The sequence below is a fragment of the Saccopteryx bilineata genome, chromosome X, assembly GCF_036850765.1.
Source record: "Saccopteryx bilineata isolate mSacBil1 chromosome X, mSacBil1_pri_phased_curated, whole genome shotgun sequence".
NCBI classification, from domain to species: Eukaryota; Metazoa; Chordata; class Mammalia; order Chiroptera; family Emballonuridae; genus Saccopteryx; species Saccopteryx bilineata.
The window spans coordinates 69593804-69613666 of record NC_089502.1 but is presented as its reverse complement, the minus strand read 5'-3'; the positions used below and the strand labels follow the sequence as shown (position 1 = coordinate 69613666).

The window sequence follows — 19863 nt, the reverse complement described above, 5'->3', positions numbered from 1 at the left end:
AAGTACATAAATACAAAATAGACCTATCAAGCCTGACCAGGCAGTGGCGCAGTGGATAAAGCATCAGACTGGGACATGGAGGACCCAGGTTTGAAGCCCCGAGGTTGCCAGCTTGAGCATGGGCTCATCTGGTTTGAGCAAAAGCTCACCAGCTTGAGCCCAAGGTTGCTAGCTTGAGCAAGGGGTCACTCAGTCTGCTGTAGCCTCCTGGTCAAGGCACATATGAGAGAGCAATCAATGAACAACTAAGATGCCGCAACATAGAATTGATGCTTCTCATCTCTCTCCCTTCCTGTCTGTCTGTCCCTGTCTGTGTCTCTGTCACACACACACAAAAGAACTATGATGCACTTCCTTGTGTATTGGTTCATTTCATTTGATTCTTTAAACTTTTACTATTACTGCCTACTATACGACAGGCATTGTCTACTATATGTTGAAGTTACAAAGTTGGCTGAAATATAGACCCTTCCTTGGACAAGTTTACTATATACTCTAGTGGGGGGGACACAATGAAATAAATAATACATAACTGGGATTAGCCCTAGCCAGGTAGCTCAGTTGATTACAGCATCATCCCAATACACAAAGGATGTGGGTTGAATCCCCAGTCAGGGCACATACAGAAACCAATTGATGTTTTTCTCTCTCTCAAATCAATTTTTTTTTTGTATTTTTCTGAAGCTGGAAATGGGGAAAGACAGTCAGACAGACTCCCGCATGCGCCCGACCGGGATCCACCCGGCACGCCCACCAGGGGGCGACGCTCTGCCCACCAGGGGGCGATGCTCTGCCCCTCCGGGGCGTCGCTCTGTTGTGACCAGAGCCACTCTAGCGCCTGGGGCAGAGGCCAAGGAGCCATCCCCAGCACCCGGGCCATCTTTGCTCTAATGGAGCCTCGCTGCGGGAGGGGAAGAGAGAGACAGAGAGGAAGGAGGGGGGGTGGAGAAGCAGATGGGCACTTCTCCTGTGTGCCCTGGCCGGGAATTGAACCCGGGACTTCTGCACGCCAGGCCGACGCTCTACCACTGAGCCAACCGGCCAGGGCCTCTCTCAAATCAATTTTAAAAACCAGTATAATTAGGATTAAATATCATGATTTAGTATTACTGGGATAACTGAATAGGAAATAGAAGTGCCTGACCGATGATGGCACAGTGGATAAAGCATCTACCTGGAACACTGAGGTCTCCAGTTTGAAACCGGGGGCTTGTTCAGTTCAAGACACATATGGAGTTGATGCTTCCTGCTCCTTCCCCTTCTCTCTATACTCTCTCTAAAAATCAATAAATAAAATCTAGGAGAAAAGAAAAAGAAAGAAAGAATAAATTGCCTGCCCAGGCGGTGGTGCAGTGCATAGAGTGTCGGACTGGGATGTGGAGGACCCAGGTTCAAGATCCTTAGGTCGCCAGCTTGAGCGCGGGCTCATCTGGCTTGAGCAAAAAGCTCACCAGCTTGGATCCAAGGTCGCTGGCTCAAGCAAGGGGTTACTTGGTCTGCTGTAGCCCCGCGGTCAAGGCACATATGAGAAAGCAAGCAATGAACAACTAAGGTGTTGCAACGAAAAACTGATGATTGATGCTTCTCATCTCTCTCCGTTCCTGTCTGTCCCTGTCTGACTCTCTGTCTCTGTAAAAAAAAAAAAAAAAAAAAAAAAAAAAAAAAAAAAAAAAAAAAAAAAAAAATCATGGGCAGGGACAACAGTATGGTGACTGCAGGGAGGAGTGAAAAAGGGTAGAGGAGTAAATGGTGACGGATGGAGACCTGACTTGCAGTGGTGATGATATGTTACAGAATTGTGTACCTGAAACCTGAATAACTGGGTTAACTAGTGTAATCCCAAGAAATTCAGTAAAAAATTAAAATGAAAAAAATTAAAATCATAGATTGATTCAAATGAAACATTCCACTCTTGCCTACGGAATAGAGGTCACTCAATTTACAAGTACAATTTTAAGTAGCCTCAATTTACAACCAAAGTACAGAGCTTCAACTATGGAGTTTCTGAAAACAAAATCCCACATTTTTTTTTAAATTTAATTTTATTTATTCATTTTAGAAAGGAGAGAGAGACAGAGAGAGAGAGAGAGAGAGAGGAGAGAGAGAAGGGGGGAGGAGCTGGAAGCATCAACTCCCATATGTGCCTTGACCAGGCAAGCCCAGGGTTTCGAACTGGCGACCTCAGCATTTCCAGGTCGACGCTTTATCCACTGCACCACCACAGGTCGGGCCCACATTTTTCTAAACTTTATATTTTCCAGTAAACAGAATCCTGGCAACTTCACAGTCCCGACTTGCTGCTGACCCCTTTACACTTCACCTGGTTTTGCTTTGACCTTATCAGAACATTGCTTCATTTACATCTCACCTAAGTGCCCCCGCTCCCTCAATTCCTAGAACTCTACCTTTCCTTAGAAAAGATGGCCCTTGGTTGGTTCCTCGATATGCAATCTGCCTTGTAGCAAGATCTAATAAACCTGGCTTTATCAGACTGCAACTTTCTCCTTGGTGCTCTTTAGTTGATTAGGATAAGACACATGACATAGTAATAATGATTCCGAACATATTATGACTTGCATTACTAAGAGAGTAACCTCAACCAAACTCTGTAGAGAGAATACCAAAATATAAGAAAAAGACAAATTAAAACACATCACCCAAAACTTATTAAAAAGAGGATACTAAACAGAAGAACAATATGTGTTTCAGCTACAAACTGGGCTTGGCTGCTTCCATGAATATAATTCTGGGGAAAAAAAGACAAAATTAAATCTTAAAACATATATTAAATTTTGGTATCCTAATCCTAAAACTGGCTACTTTCCGACTCTATGAAATTATTAATTTGCCTTATGATGAAAGCACTGGGTCCATGGCATTCCTCGGTAAATTAACAGTGCCTACTACAGTGCCTAGAAACAGTAGATGCTCAAGTACTTAGCCAAATAAGATATTTAGCTGAAGGCTGACTTTCATTCTTAGCTAGGTTATTCAGAAGGACTCACCAAATTGGATAAGGAACTTCTCACTTTAAAGAGTGCTGCATCTACTTTTCAGCAACTGAAGCTTGTTAACAGAAAGATTCGCAAACCCTGGCCAGTTAGCTCAGTCGGTTACAGAATTGCCCCAAGACGACAAGGTTGTAGGTCTGATCCCCAGTCAGGGCACACATGGGAAGCCAACAATAAATGCACAACTGAGTGGAACAACAAATGAATGCTTCCCTTCCCCCTCCTGCTCTCTCCCTTCCTTTCACTGTCTCTCCAAAAAAAAGAAATCAATCAATAAAAAATAAAGCCCTGGCCAGACAGACCCGCTGGTTGGAGCATTGTCCTTAAGCGCAGAGGTTGCCGGTTTGATCTGGAGTCAGGACACATACTGGAACAGTGCAATGTCTCTGTCTCTCTCTCCTTGCCTTTCTGTCTCTCTCTCTCTCTTTCTCACTCTCTCCCACACCCCCCCCCCCAAATGCTGGCACTGGTCTCACAGGCTAATAATCATTAAAGTTACCTTCCTGAACTTCCTTACCACATGTCCTGTGTGGGGATTCTTATGAGCATACGGTGGTCCTCGTATATGATTCCACATTTGACCCGATGTCATTGCAAGCACAAAACACTAGAAAACAAAAAATAACAAAATACTCATATAACATGGTACAGCTATTCTCACCCTGCTTAGGTTCATAGGTATGTGAAAAGCTCATCTGGTCAAGAAATACATGAAGAACAACTTTTTCAGATAAAAGATTTCCTAATTAAGGCTTGTCTATTTCACAAGTATCACAAGAATAAAAACACTATTTACTTTGAAAGGAAAACACTATTTTAAAATTATAAATAAGCTGATACAATTTTAAAATTGAACACTGAAAAGTCTTTTAGAAGAATATGTTCAAAAGAACTGCAGAGTTTCTAGAAGTGACAGTCTATCACTAAGGTTGAACAAACAGGGTACAAGCCGTTCCTGCCAGCTCTGGCCGTCCTAACGCGACAGTGGAGGAAATAAGTTGCTTTTGAGGCATAAAATAGAACAATAGAAAATCCTTGCCACAGGTAAGAAATGAGCAAAATGCTACCTAACGATAGAATGTTAGTTTTATTTATACAATTTTCTTTCTGAATTCACTCACCAAAGCTGCAAAAGCCCATCCAGTTTTATTAAAGAGAAATTCCATATTGCTTCTTCGAAGATACACAAGTCCACCAATAACAGCTAAAAGCAATCCCAACATAAGTGGACCAGCATAATTTGGGGGCCTTATTACTCTAATCTAATGAAAAGAAGAGAAAAGCATTTTATCAAGTATGAAATTAATTCACCAATTATGTAGGTCAAAATAACTTAAAAATGAAAGCAATCTAAAACACTGTGGTTACCTAGAGGAAAAAATACACTTTTTAATTTTTATATTAACCAAAAGTCTGTAACATATCTTAAAATGGGGTGGAATAGGTACAATATTGTATAACCCACAATATAACATCTTTTTTATTTTATTTTATTCTTTAAAATTTTTATTTATTTATTTATTCATTTTTGGAGAGGAGAGAGACAGGTGGGAGGAGCCGGAAGCATCAACTCCCATATGTGCCTTGACCAGGCAAGCCCAGGGTTTTGAACCGGCGACCTCAGCATTTCCAGGTCGACGCTTTATCCACTGCGCCACCACAGGTCAGGCACAATATAACATCTTTTAGATTAAGAAGTATTTGCCAAGTACAACTCGATAGTCCACGGGCTCAATAAAGTCAAAAGAGTGGTTTCCATGCTGAATTCAGTAACAAGAGGAAGTTTTGTAATTTCATTCTTCCGTCATGATGATTCTGTTAAAAGCTACTTAGGAAGGGACTGCCCAACTATAACCACCTCAGTGATAATAATAATACAAGGAAAACTAGGACCATCCCAGTAAGATCCCAAGTGGATAACGACAAAGAACCTTCCTACATAGTAAGGAAACTTACAGTGACATCCGTTCGGTCAGCAATCCACCGCGCAATCTGCTCGGCTGAGAAACCACGCACCTGCAACTCGTATGTATCACCCCTTTTGGGTTTCCCTTTTGCAGGAAAGTTGATGAAAGTTGGAGCTGAATTCATGTTGAGCTGAAGAAAAAGTAGTGCATGAAAATCTAAGTTATCAAAAATAAATCTTTACAAGTATCATCCTGAAAGTCAAGTATTTTATTTTATAAAGATGAGGAAGGCCAGGTGTAGGTAGGTTAAGCGATATGCCTAAGGAAAGTGGTAAATACTGAAGCCAGGATGCAAATCCAAGGCTGTCTGTGCTGTAAATCAGTACACTTTACTGACCAAATATAAATCCTAGTTAAGAAACCTATATTTGGCCTGACCAGGCAGTGGTGCAGTGGATAGAGCCTCGGACTGGGATGCGAAAGGACCCAGGTTCAAGACCCCGAGGTCGCCAGCTTGAGTGTGGGCTCATCTGGTTTGAGCAAGGCTCACCAGCTTGGACCCAGGGTTGCTGGCTCCAGCAAGGGGTTGCTCGGTCTGCTGAAGGCCTGCGGTCAAGGCACATATGAGAGAGCAATCAATGAACAACTAAGGTGTTGCAACGCGCAATGAAAAACCAATGATTGATGCTTCTCATCTCTCTCTGTTCCTGTCTGTCTGTCCCTGTCTATCCCTCTCTCTGACTCACTCTCTTGTCTCTGTAAACCCCCCCCCAAGAAACCTATATTTGCCTGACAAGTGGTGGTACAGTAGATAGTGTTGACCTGGGATGAAGTCCCCAATGTGAAACCCCAAGGTCGCCAGCTCATCAGCCTGAGCACATGCTCATCTGACTTGAGCGTGGAGTGTCTGGCTTGAGCCCAAGGTCGCTGGCTTGAGTCAGGGGTCACTGGCTTGGCTGGCGCCCCCAGTCAAAGCACATATGAGAAGCAATCAATAAACTAAGGTGCCACAGCTATGTCTTTATGCTTCTCATCTCTCTCCCTTCCTGCCTATCTGCATCTCTTTGTCTCACTCTTGCTAAAAACAAACAAACAAACAAAAATAACTTTTAAAAAATAATAAAATGGATAGAGGCAACTTGCCTTCCAAACTGGCTGTACCAATTTCGATTTTTAGCTATTTTTGTAGGAAATTACCTGTTTCCCAACAATCTTGCTAGAAGTTGATCTACTGGGAAATTATTGTATATAACTATTATTGTAATTTGTATTTCCATGATTACTAAAGTAACATTTTAATAATAAGTAAGCTCCTTAAAAACTATACTGTAGGCTATATATAGACCTAATCAACAGAAAGAAAAGGTAATCTCTGAAATGGTAGAAAATATCTGCTAATCATGTATTTGATAAGGGGATAATATCCAGTATATATAAAAAACTATAACACAAGCAAAAAACAAACTGATTAAAACTGGGCAAAAAACCCAAATAGACATTTCTCCAAAAAAGATATACAAATAGCCAATAGTACATGAAGAAATGTCCTACATCATTCATCATTACGGAAATACAAATAAAAACCACAATGAACTATCACCTCACACCTATTAGGGTGGCTACTCTCAAAACACAACAGCAAAAATAAAAACCAGAAAGTGTTGGTGAGGATGCAGGCAGTCTGGGAGCCCTGTGCACTGGGGGGCAGCTGCCATGCTAAACAGTATGTAGGTTCCCCCAAATTTAAAAACAAAAGTGAGCCCTGGCCGGTTGGCTCAGCAGTAGAGTGTCGGCTTGGTGTGTGGAAGTCCCAGGTTCGATTCCTGGCCAGGGCACACATGAGAAGCACCCATCTGCTTCTCCACCCTTCTCCCTCTCCTTCCTCTCTGTCTCTCTCTTCCCGTCCTACAGCCAAGGCTTCACGGGAGCAAAGTTGGCTCAGGCACTGAGGACGGCTCCATGGCCTCCACCTCAGGCTCTAGAATCGCTCAGGTTGCAATGGAGCAACAGCCCAGATGGGCAGAGCATCACCCCCTGGTGGGCATGCCGAGTGGATCCCAGTCTGGCGCATATGGGAGTCTGTCTTCCTGACTCTCCACTTCTTACTTCGGAAAAATATGAAAAAACAAAGAAACAAAAAAACCCCAAAACTGTATGATCTAGAAATTCTGCTTCCAAGAATATATCTAAAAGAATTGAAAGCAGGGTCTTGAAGAGATTTGTACAGCTATGTCCCCAGCAGCATTATTCATGAGAGCCCAAAGGTGTTCACCACCCAAGTGTCCATCAACAGATGACTGGATAAGTAAAATGTGGTTTATACATACAATGCAACATTATTGAGCCTTAAAAATTAAGACAACTGGCCTTGGCCGGTTGGCTCAGCGGTAGAGTGTCGGCCTGGTGTGCGGGGGACCCGGGTTTGATTCCCGGCCGGGGCACAAAGGGGAAGCGCCCATTTGCTTCTCCACCCCCCCTCCTTCCTCTCTGTCTCTCTCTTCCCCTCCCGCAGCCGGGGCTCCATTGGAGCAGGGATGGCCCAGGCGCTGGGGATGGCTCCTTGGCCTCTGCCCCAGGCGCTGGAGTGGCTCTGGTCGCGGCAGAGCGACGCCCTGGAGGGGCAGAGCATCGCCCCCTGGTGGGCAGAGCGTCGCCCCTGGTGGGCGTGCTGGGTGCATCCCGGTCGGGCGCATGCGGAAGTCTGTCTGTCTGTCTCTCTCCCTTTCCAGCTTCAGAAAAATACAAAAAAAAAAAAATGAAGACAACTCTGACACATGCTGCAGCATGAATGGACTTTGAGAACATTATGCGAAGAGAAGTCAGTTACAAAAATACAAATACTGTATGCTTCCACTTACGTGTGATAAGTATAGCCTCAAATTCACAGAGGCAGAGTAAGATGGCAATTGTCAGAAGATGGAGGAAGAGAAAATGGAGAATTACTTCATGTGTAAAGAGTTTCAATTTTACAAGATAAAAAGAGTTCTGGGTCTGGCCTGTGGTTGCGCAGTGGATAAAAGCATCCACCTGGAATGCTGAGGTCACTGATTCGAAACCCAAGGCTTGCCTGGTCAAGGCATATTATGAAAAGCAACCAATAAACCACTAAAGTGAAGCAACTGTGAGTTGATACTTCTACCTCTCACTGCCCCTCTCTCCTCTCTCTGTAAAAATCAATAAGTAAAATATGAAAAAAAAGTTCTGGAGACTGGTTGCAATGATGTGAATGTATGTAACACTACTGTACTATATACATTTAAGAATGTTAAAATAGTACACTTCCTATTTTCCAACAATTAAAATATATATTTAAAAATTCTTTTTTTTTTTTTTTTAAACAGAAACAGAGAGTCAGAGAGAGGGATAGATAGGAACAGACAGACAGGAACGGAGAGAAATGAGAAGCATCAATCATCAGTTTTTCGTTGTGACACCTTAGTTGTTCATTGATTGCTTTCTCATATGTGCCTTGACCGCAGGCCTTCAGCAGACCAAGTAACCCCTTGCTCGAGCCAGCAACCTTGTGTTCAAGCTGGTGAGCTTTTGCTCAAACCAGATGAGCCTGCGCTCAAGCTGGAGACCTCAGGGTCTCGAATTTGGGTCTTCTGCATCCCAGTCGGATGCTCTATCCACTGCGCCACTGCCTGGTCAGGCAAAAATTCTTTTAAGTTTTTTTTGTTTTTTTGTATTTTTCTGAAGCTGGAAATGGGGAAAGACATTCAGACAGGCTCCCGCATGCGCCCGACCGGGATCCACCCGGCACACCCACCAGGGGGCGACGCTCTGCCCACCAGGGCGCAATGCTCTGCCCCTCTGGGGCGTCTCTCTGTTGTGACCAGAGCCACTCTAGAGCCTGGGGCAGAGGCCAAGGAGCCATCCCCAGCACCCGGGCCATCTTTGCTCCAATGGAGCCTTGGCTGCGGGAGGGGAAGAGAGAGACAGAGAGGAAGGAGAGGGGGAGGGGTGGAGAAGCAGATGGGCGCTTCTCCTGTGTGCCCTGGCCGGGAATCGAACCCGGGATTTCTGCACGCCAGGCCGACGCTCTACCACTGAGCCAACCAGCCACGGCCTTTTAAGTTTTAAAAATCCTTGAACATGCCCTGGCTGGATAGCTCAGTTGGAGCACTGTCCCAAAGCACAGAGGTTGTTGGTTTGATTTGATCCCCCGTTAGGACACATACAGGAACAGATTGATGTTCCTGTTTCTCCCTCTCTCTCCCTTCCTCTCTCTCAAATCAATAAAGTAAACATTAAAAAAAAATCCTTGGCCTGACCAGGCGGTGGCACAGTGGACAGAGTGTCAGACTGGGATGTGGAGAACCCAGGTTTGAGACCCCGAGGTCGCCAGCTTGAGTGCGGGCTCATCTGGTTTGAGCAAAGCTCACCAGCTTGGACCCAAGGTCGCTGGCTCGAGCAAGGGGTCACTTGGTCTGCTGTAGCTCCCTGGTCAAGGCACATATGAGAAATCAATCAATGAACAACTAAGGAGCTACAAGGAAGAATTGTTGTTTCTCATCTCTCTCCGTTCCTGTCTGTCTGTCCCTATCTGTCCCTCTCTCTGACTCTGTCTCTGCCACACACACAAAAAAATCCTTGGACATTAAAAAATCCAAAGATGTAATATTTTGGTAGGTATCATTTTTCACCCATATTTAGCTTTGTATATTGTGGCACATAACACTGTTATTTAGAGAAAGATTTGAATTTCTTGCACAGATGGGCACACTACCATGGTTTGTACTGTGAAGTCTAACTATAGCTCCACAATGCGCATTGATATTAAAAGCTAATTGGTTTTGTATTTGTACAAATTACTAACAAATTCTTTTTATTTTAACGAGACAGAGAAGAGAGGAAGAGAGAGAGACAAACAGAAAGGAAAGGAGATGAAAATCATCAACTCACAGCTGCATCACTTTAGTTGTTCATTGATTGCTTTCTCATATGTGCCTTGACAGTACAGCAGGGGAGGGGGTTCCAGCTGAGCCAGTGACCTTGGGGTCATGACTATGACACCATGCTCAAGCTGGTGAGATGGTGCTCATGCAGGTGACCTCAGGTTTCAAACCTGGGTCCTCGGCGTCCCAGGTTGATGCTATATCAACTGTGTCACCACTTGGTCAGGCTAACAGAAATCCTTTCCATGAATCTTGTTAAAATAAACAGAATTATAAATTTTAGTTTCCAAAACAATCCCAGCTTGAATAGTAGAGGATAAAGCAACTGCTTTAAACTCAAGAAATTGTTTGCTCTCATCTCATGAAGCCTAAACGCACTAACCTCTTGGTCAGTAAACCGCGGCTCACGAGCTACATGCGGCTCTTTGGCCCCTTGAGTGTGGCTCTTCCAAAAAATACCACATGTGGGCGCTACCTCAATAAGGAATGTGCCTTGGCTGGTTGGCTCAGTGGTAGAGTGTCGGCCTGGCGTGCAGAAGTCTCGGGTTTGATTCCCGGCCAGGGCACACAGGAGAAGCGCCCATCTGCTTCTCCACCCCTCCGCCGCACTTTCCTCTCTGTCTCTCTCTTCCCCTCCCGCAGCCAAGGCTCCATTGGAGCAAAGATGGCCCGGGCGCTGGGGATGGCTCCTTGGCCTCTGCCCCAGACGCTAGAGTGGCTCTGGTAGAAACAGAGCGAAGTCCCGGAGGGGCAGAGCATCGCCCCCTGGTGGGCAGAGCGTCGCCCCCTGGTGGATCCCGGTCGGGCGCATGCGGGAGCCTGTCTGACTGTCTCTCCCTGTTTCCAGCTTCAGAAAAAAAAAAAAAAAAAAGGAATGTACCTACCTATATAGCAGGGGTCCCCAAACTTTTTACACAGGGGGCCAGTTCACTGTCCCTCAGACCGTTGGAGGGCCGAACTATAAAAAAAACTATGAACAAATCCCCATGCACACTGCACATATCTTATTTAAAAGTAAAAAACAAAATGGGAACAAATACAATATTTAAAATAAAGAACAAGTAAATTTAAATCAACAAACTGACCAGTATTCCAATGGGAAATATGCTCCTCTCACTGACCACCAATGAAAGAGGTGCCCCTTCCGGAAGTGCTGCGAGGGCCGGATAAATGGCCTCAGGGGGCCGCATGTGGCCCGCGGGCCGTAGTTTGGGGACCCCTGCTATATAGTTTAAGTTTAAAAAATTTGGCTCTCGCCTGACCTGTGGTGGAGCAGTGGATAGGGCGTCGACCTGGAAATGCTGAGGTCGCCGGTTCGAAACCCTGGGCTTGCCTGGTCAGGGCACATATGGGAGTTGATGCTCCTGCTCTCCCCCCCCCTTCTCTCTCTCCTCTCTCTCTCTCCACCCCCCTTTCTAAAATGAATAAATTAAAAAAAAATTGGCTCTCAAAAGAAATTTCAATCGTTGTACTGTTGATATTTGGCTCTGTTGACTAATGAGTTTGCCGACCACTGCACTAACCTTTTAGACTGTAACATGTTTTATAAATGTAGTGATTCTGATAGTTGGAGCTGTGTGACATCAGAACATGACTAGTACAATGGCAGACTGTAAAATGGAAACATTAAGCCACTTGTTTGACACTTATTTAATTTTGGGGGGGGTATTTTTCTGAAGTGAGAAGTGGTGAGGCAGAGAGACAGACTCTCGCATGTGCCTGACCAGGATCCACCTGGCATGCCCACTAGGGGGCGACGCTCTGCCCATGTGGGGCACTGCGCCCTTGCAACTGGAGTCATTCTAGCGCCTGAGGCGGAGGCCATGGAGCCATCCTCAGCTCCCAGGTCAACTTTGCTCCAGTGGAGCCTTGGCTGCAGGAGGGGAAGAGAGAGACAGAGAGGAAGGAGAGGGGGAGGGGTGGAGAAGCAAATGGGAGCTTCTCCCGTGTGCCCTGGCCAGGAATCGAACTCAAGTCTTCCACACGCTGGGCAGACACTCTACCGCTGAGCCAGCCAGCCAGCATCTCGGCAGTTATTGACTATCCAGTGTGTGCTTAGCAGTGACAGCTACAGAATGTTGGCTCCGCCATCAAGAAATTAACTATATTTTTAGAGGAACTAACAACTATAGGGCATATAGTTCTACTATAAGACTGAATGTGAATATATTTATGTATAATAGAAATATATGGAAAGTAGTGGAGCAACAGAAGAAAAGGAATGACTCACTGTTCATCTAGAGGATCTCAAAAGGCTTCAAGGGAGTATCTCAAACAAGGCTTTCAGTGTAAGCATAATTTTGAGAAAGTTCGGAGAGTACAGGACATAATTATAAAAAACAGTGGTTATGCCTGACCAGGCGGTGGCACAGTGGATAGAGCGTTGGACTGGGATGCGGAAGGACCCAGGTTCGAGATCCCGAGGTCGCCAGCTTGAGTGTGGGCTCATCTGGTTTGAGCGAGGCTCACCAGCTTGGACCCAAGGTCGCTGGCTCCATCAAGGGGTTGCTCGGTCTGCTGAAGGCCCGCGGTTAAGGCACATGTGAGAAAGCAATCAATGAACAACTAAGATGTTGCAACGCGCAATGAAAAACTAATGTTTGATGCTTCTCATCTCTCTCCATTCCTGTCTGTCTGTCCCTGTCTATCCCTCTCTCTGACTCACTCTCTGTCTCTGTAAAAAATAAATAAATAAATAAAATTTAAAAAAAAAAAAACAGTGGTTATGTGTTTGGAGTACAGTGCATAAAGTGAGGAGGACTAAGAAATTTTGACTTCAGTCTATATACTGCTATTAGTAAAAGTGTGTTCCATAGAATTTAGTCAAATTATTGGACCCATTAATGGTTCAATAATTTGGGAAATACTGCATATTACAATTCACTATTGGAATGAAAGTCATAAATCATATCAGCACATGAAAGTCTATGAGAAGTCCTGTATTGGGAGATAATTCTCTTTGAGTTTCTGCACATTTTGAGAGCAGAGGCACTGACAGCCTTTGTTTTGGATGGTCTGCTCAAGGCTATTTATACAGCATTAGAAGATACAGTGTCTCCCTCCAAAATAAAGAGCATGCATGCTCATTACCCTTTATAAAAGATTTGGGCTTCCAAATCTCAGCGTTCCCTTACTATAATGCAACCCACTGGCCCTCCTTGCATTGCAATACTATAGGAAAAGGGCACTGGGGAATTGGTGCAAGAAAGTGCTGATAATTTTAGACTCTGTTGTTGCTCTGAGTAATAAAGTCCTTTAATTCTGACCCAGAAATGTCATTAGTTCTGCCAGAATTTACGAAACTGCAGCAGGCTAACCTGTTAGCTTGCAAGTAAAATAAAACTTCAGACCCGGCATAGTTCCTCATGTTCTGAAGTAAAAGATAAAATTTAATTTTGTTTAAACTAAGGTTTATCTACTTTAATGTTCCCCCAACTACTGGCATTAACACCCTCTATAAGAAACCCTGGGAATTGTTAGAGCAGACAACATGCGAAGAGCACTATATATAGGCAGCACAGGAAACAGTTAAAAGGTCACTGCCATTAGTTCAAATGAGAGAAGATGAGGGCTTGGGTTGTAAAAGATGAAGATGACAAAGAAGTACCACTAGCCTGACCAGGTGGTGGCGCAGGGGATAGAGCAGGGGTCGGGAACTTTTTTGGCTGAGAGAGACATGAACGCCACATATTTTAAAATGTAATTCCGTGAGAGCCAAACAACGACCCATGTATGTTTGGCATTATCCAATAAAAATTTAGTGTTGTCCCGGAGGACAGCTGTGATTGGCTCCAGCCACCCGCAACCATGAACATGAGTGGTAGGAAATGAATGGATTGTAATACATGAGAATGTTTTATATTTTTAGCGTTATTATTTTTTTATTAAAGATTTGTCTGTGAGCCAGATGCAGCCATCAAGAGAGCCACACCTGGCTCGCGAGCCATAGGTTCCTGACCCTTTGGATAGAGCATCGGACTGGGACGCGGAGGACCTAGGTTCGAAACCCTGAGGTCGCTGGCTTGAGCACGGGCTCATCTGGTTTGAGTAAGGCTCATGGGCTTGAGCCCAAGGTCACTGGCTTGAGCAAGGGGTCATTCATTCTGCTGTAGCCCCTCAGTCAAGGCACAATTGAGAAAGCAATCAATGAACTAAGGTGCTGCAAAGAAGAATTGATGCTTCTCATCTCTCTCCCTTTCTGTCTGTCTGTCCCTATCTGTCCTGTCCCTTTCTCTGTCCCTCTCTGTCTCTGTCACACACACAAAAAAAGAAGTACCACTAATGATATCGAACACAAAATGACACGTTTGGGTAGAAGTGGAAAATAGGTAAGTTTCATTTGAGACAATGAATTTTTGGATTGGTAAATAATTCATGTAAAGCTGTGCAGTAAGAAGTTATACCCAGCCTGAGCTGTGGTGGTGCAGTGGATAGAGCTTCAACCCAGAATGCTGAGGTCACAGGTTTGAAACCCTAAGGTCACCAGCTTGAGGGCGGGGATTGCCAACTTGACTATGGGACCACTGACACGATCCCAAAGTTGGCAGCTTGAGCAAGTGGTCACTGGCTCAGCTAGACCCCCTTCCCCCCCAACAAGACACATATGAGAAGTAATCAATGCACAACTAAAGTGAAACAACTACGAATTGATGCCGCTCCCTCTCTCTCCTTTCCTGTCTGTCAAAAAAAGTTATATCCAAATCTTTCCTTCCATACTTTACAATCAAGTAAAACATGCCTGAATATGTGAGTTAGACACATTTATAAACAGACAAAATTGAATATGTCTTTGAATATACTGATTGAATCGATGTCTTCTTATATGCAAAGGGTAATAAAGAACTAATACAGAGGCTGAAGTTAAAGAAAAATCAAACAGCCTGACCAGGCAGTGGCACAGTAGATAGACCATTGAACTGGGATGTGAAGGACCCAGGTTCGAAACCCCGATGTCGCCAGCTTGAGCACGGGTTCATCTGGTTTGAGGAGACTCACCAGCATGAACCCAAGGTTGCTGGCTTGAGCAAGGGGTCACTCACTCTGCTGTAGGTCCCTGGTCAAGGCACATATGAGAAAGCAATCAATGAACAACTAAGGTGGTGTAACGAAGAATTGGTGCTTCTCATCTCTCTCCCTTCCTGTTTCTCTGTCCCTATCTATCTGTCCCTCTCTAACTCTGTCTGTCACAAAAAAAACCCCCAAAAACAGTTGGTCTAGCCTGTGGTGGCCCAGTGGATAAAGCATTGAGCTGGAATGCTGAGGTCGTTGGTTTGAAACCCTACACTTGCCCGGTCAAGGCACATACCATAACCAATAAATAAACAACTACAATGAAGCAGCTATGAGTTGATACTTCTTGCTCCCCCCACTCTTCTCTGTAAAATCAATAAATAAAGTCTTCTTTTTAAAAAATCTTAAAGTTTAGGCCCTGGCCGGTTGGCTCAGCGGTAGAGTGTCGGCCTGGCGTGCGGGGAACCCGGGTTCGATTCCCGGCCAGGGCACATAGGAGAAGCGCCCATTTGCTTCTCCACCCCTCCTCCTCTCCTTCCTCTCTGTCTCTCTCTTCCCCTCCCTCAGCGAGGCTCCATTGGAGCAAAGATGGCCTGGGCGCTGGGGATGGCTCCTTGGCCTCTGCCCCAGGCGCTAGAGTGGCTCTGGTCGCGGCAGAGCGACGCCCCGGAGGGGCAGAGCATCGCCCCTGGTGGGCGTGCCGGGTAGATCCCGGTCACGTGCATGCGGGAGTCTGTCTGACTGTCTCTCCCTGTTTCCAGCTTCAGAAAAATACAAAATAAATAAATAAATAAATAAATAATCTTAAAGTTTAGTTATTTAAAAAAATACAGTTGAAAGTTATGATTTCTGGTTGTGCATATGTAAAGAGTTTGAAAGTACAACTGTGTATAAACAACTAAAAAGCTGAACTGAAAAATCAACAACTCTTCCTGGATCCCTAAGACAGGGAGGACAGAAGGCAAATAACTGCCCTCAAAACTGGAGTTCAGACATCAGGCAAAAACAGGAAGTCAGGGCTTACAAGAAGAGAGCCATGGGTAGAAAGTGTGTCAGGAACCTTGTCAGGGTAGAAAAACCTGACCTTTAAATGACAAATTCCTGGAGACTCAGTGTAGACCACTCCGAGAGTTAAAAAACTCCAGGGGCATACAGTAATGGGGGGTGGGAAGACTGTCTACAATACGGTAAGATTTACCTCAGAAACTCTACTTACTAGGTGGCCCTGGCCGGTTGGCTCAAGGGTAGAGCATCAGCCCAACGTGTGGAAATCCCGGGATTGATTCCCAGTCAGGACACACAGGAGAAACGCCCATCTGCTTCCCCAACCCCCTCCTTCTCTCTTCCCTACTTGCAGCCAAGGCTTGTTTGGAGTGAGCTGGCCTGAGGCGCTCAGGATGGCTCCATGGCCTCCGCCTCAGGTGCTAAGAGCTCAGTTGCAGAGCAATGGAGCAACACCCCAGATGGGCAGAGCATCGCCCCCTGGTGGGCTTGCCGGGTGGATCCCAGTTGGGCACATGTGGGAGTCTGTCCCTCTGCCTCCCCTCCTCTCAGTGAATTAAAACATATATATTTTTTTAAAAAAGAAAGGAACTCTACTACGTTCCCACAGTAAATATTGGAGAAAAATCCCCACATGCTTCTGGCAGGGGGAGGAAAAACCCGTTTTGAAATACTCCAGAGAACTCTGTTTTTCTTAACGAAGACTGCCGTCCTCACTGGAAACTAGCTAACCAGAACGTACTCTGCTGGGGTATTACCACAGACTAACTGACCTAGGGAAATACCCAACTCTAGTTTGCTTCATCTATCCTGCCCCTAAGGGGGAAGAAAACAACTGAGAAATTCTTGAGAAGTTCCCAGTCCAGAGGCCTAGCTGACTAAAAGCCCGAGACCTAATCACAGGCCTATAGAACATTCCCATCTCATCTCACCACATTACTAAAGGCCTATTCACAATAGTTCCTTTAACCCTGTTCATCATATCCGGCCAGGAAGAAAAAAAAATTACAAGACATATCAAAAGTAAAAACAAAAAAACCACACACATAATTCGAAGACACAGAGTAAGTATCAGAACTACACAAGGTAGGAATGTTGAAATGATCAGGTTAGAAATTTTTAAAAATTATGATCAATATGCTAATGGCTCTAATAGATAAAACAGACTGCATGAATGCAAAAGCAGATGGGCAGAGTAAGCAGAGAGATAGAAATCCTAAGAAAGACTTGAAAAGAAAGAACTAAAGAGAAAGAACAGAGATGAAAAATACTGTAACAGAAATGAATAATGCCTTTGATGGGGTTATTCGTACACTGGACATGGCTGAGGAAGACTCTCTGAGCTAGGATACATCAGTAGAATCTTCGAAAACCAAAAAGCAAAGAAATCAAACACAAAAGAACAGACTATCCAATAACTGTGAGCCAATTACAAAAGTTTGTATGTATATTACATACACACAACTGAAATACCAGAAGAGAGAAAAGAACAGAAGAAATATTTAAAACAGAAATGACTGAGAACTTCCTCAAATTAATGTCAGACTTCACATCACAGGCCCAGGAAGCTCTGAGAACATGAAGCACGATAAATGCCAAGAAAATTATATCCAGCCTGACCAGGTGGGTGTTGCAGTGGACAGAGCATCACACTGGGACACAGAGGACCCAGGTTTGAGACCCCGAGGTATGAGCACGGGCTCATCTGGTTTGAGCAAGGCTCACCAGCTTGAGCCCAAGGTCACTGGCTTGAGCAGGAGGTCACTCGGTCTGCTGTAGCCCCCCCCCCCATCAAGGCACATATGAGAAAGCAATCAATGAACAACTAAAGTGCCACAATGAAGAATTGATGCTTCTCATCTCTCTCCATTCCTGTCTGTCCCTATCTGTCCCTCTCTCTGTTTCTCTCTGTATCTGTCACACACACACACACACACACACACACACACACACACACACACAAACTATATTCAGGCACCTGTGGTGTCACAGTGGATAGTGTCAACCTGAAATGCTGAGGTTGCTGGTTTGAAGCCCCGGGCTTGCCCGGTCAAGGCACATACAAGAAGCAAGCAACCCTGGCTGGTTGGCTCAGTGGTAGAGCATCGGCCCGGTGTGTGGAAGTCCCAGGTTCGATTCCCAGCCAAGGCACACAGGTGAAGCGCCCATTTGCTTCTCCACCTTTCCCCCTCTCCTTTCTCTCTGTCTCTCTCTTCCCCTCCCACAGCCAAGGCTCCACTGGAGCAAAGTTGGCCCAAGCACTGTGGATGGCTTCATGGCCTCCATGACAGGCACTAAAATGGCTCTGGTTGCAACAGATCAATGAATGCCCCAGATGGGCAGAGCATTGCCCCCTAATGGGCATGCCAGGTAGATCATGGTCAGGCGCACGCAGGAATCTGTCTCTCTACCTTCCCCCCCTTCATACTTCAGGAAAAAAAAAAAAGAAAAAAGCAAGCAGTGAACAACTAAAGTGAAACCACTAAGAGCTGATACTTTTCGCTTCTCCCTACCTCCTCTCTCTGTAAAATCAGTAAATAAAATCTTAAAAAAAAAAGTGAGGAAAAAAAATCTACAAATAAAATCTTAAAGAAAATGCCTGACTTCTGGTGGCGCAGTGAATAAAGCATCAACTTGGAACGCTGAGGTCACCAGTTCCAATCCCTGGGCTTGCCTGGTCAAGGAACATATGGGAGTTGAGGCTTCTTGCTCCTCCCCCCCTTCTCTCTCTCTCTCTATTTCCCCCACGCATCTAAAATGAATGAATAAAAAAATCTTGCCCTGGTCAGATAGCTCAGTTGGTATTGTCTTGAAGCGCAGAAGTTGTCATTTCGATCCTGGATTAGGGCACGTACAGGACAGATTAATGCTCCTGACTCTTTCTCACCCTTCCTCTCTTGCTAAAACCAATAAATAAAAAAAAAACTTAAAAAAATAAGGAAATAGTAAAATAAGTTCTTAAGAGAGAAGGAAAAAAAATAGGTCCAAAGATGGGACGAGAGCAGAAAAGCAAATCCTGGAGGGAAGGGGGGAGGGCATTACAAGGACAGGGACAGAGGGGATGTACTGGTGAACATGGGGGAGGAGAGGATGTATTCGGGAGGACACTAGAATCTATGTAAACACAATAAATTAATAAAAAAATAGGTCCAAACTCAGATCCATATAAAGGGATAGTAATGAAGGAATAAGTGAAAATTGTTCTTATTCCTAATTAATCAAATAGGTAAATGCTTCCAAAATAACACCAACAAAGTTTACAATAGTGTGTGTGTGTGTGTGCATGTGTGAGCACTTATGTATCCTTATATAAAAGAGAAATTAATGATAGGAATTAATTAATAGGAATGATACAAGGTAGAGGAGGAGGGATTAGCATTATTCATAGAAATAACAGCTGTCTACATTCATTTCCATTTTACTTTCTGGAGATAAAGGAGAACAAGACATAAATATTATACTTGTGGAAATTGAGATTCATCTATGGTCAATTATAAGGTACTCACACTTTTCATGAGGTGATAACACTGTTACCTAAAGTGGACTTGCATTAGCTGTATATGTGTATTGCAACTCCAAGCTAACCAGCAAAAAAAGCTGAAAAAATATGCTAAAAAGGGAGAGAAACAGATCATATAAAATATTCAAATAAAATCACAAAAGGCAGAAAAATATTGGAAGACAAAAATAGGAAAGAATAAGGGCAAAAATACAAAGAGCAATGATCCAATTTAAAAAAAGAATCACAGACCTAAATATAAAAGGCAGAAATATAAAACTCTTAGAAAATAACAAAGCCTAGATGACCTTTGATTAATAATGACTTTTTAGATATAACACTAAAGATATAATCCACAATGAAAATAATTGATAAGTAGCCCTTCATTAAAACTAAAAACTTCCTGCCTAGCCTGTGGTGGTACAGTGGATAAACCTTTGGCCTGGAATGCCAAGGTTGCCGGTTCGAAACCTTGGGATGCCCTGGTCAAGGCACATACAATAAGCAAGCAATGAACAAATAACTAACACGAAGCA

General features: G+C 44.3%; 2 protein-coding genes across 3 annotated transcripts in view; one reads left to right on the top strand and one right to left on the bottom strand.

The window, feature by feature from the left end:
* Positions 1-19863, top strand: part of ATP7A (ATPase copper transporting alpha) — a 554573-nt gene that overhangs the window by 372738 nt on the left and 161972 nt on the right. The gene's annotated exons all lie outside the window — the stretch shown is intronic.
* The window catches only part of MAGT1 (magnesium transporter 1), a 54045-nt gene that overhangs the window by 9351 nt on the left and 24831 nt on the right, over positions 1-19863 (bottom strand). For both annotated transcript variants that reach the window (XM_066249228.1, XM_066249230.1), the window contains exons 4-7: positions 4968-5108; positions 4133-4273; positions 3529-3618; positions 2683-2746 (exon numbers count right to left, since the gene is read on the bottom strand). In XM_066249228.1, coding sequence (XP_066105325.1) covers positions 2683-2746; positions 3529-3618; positions 4133-4273; positions 4968-5108 — 436 coding nt within the window. The remainder of the gene's footprint in view (positions 1-2682; positions 2747-3528; positions 3619-4132; positions 4274-4967; positions 5109-19863) is intronic.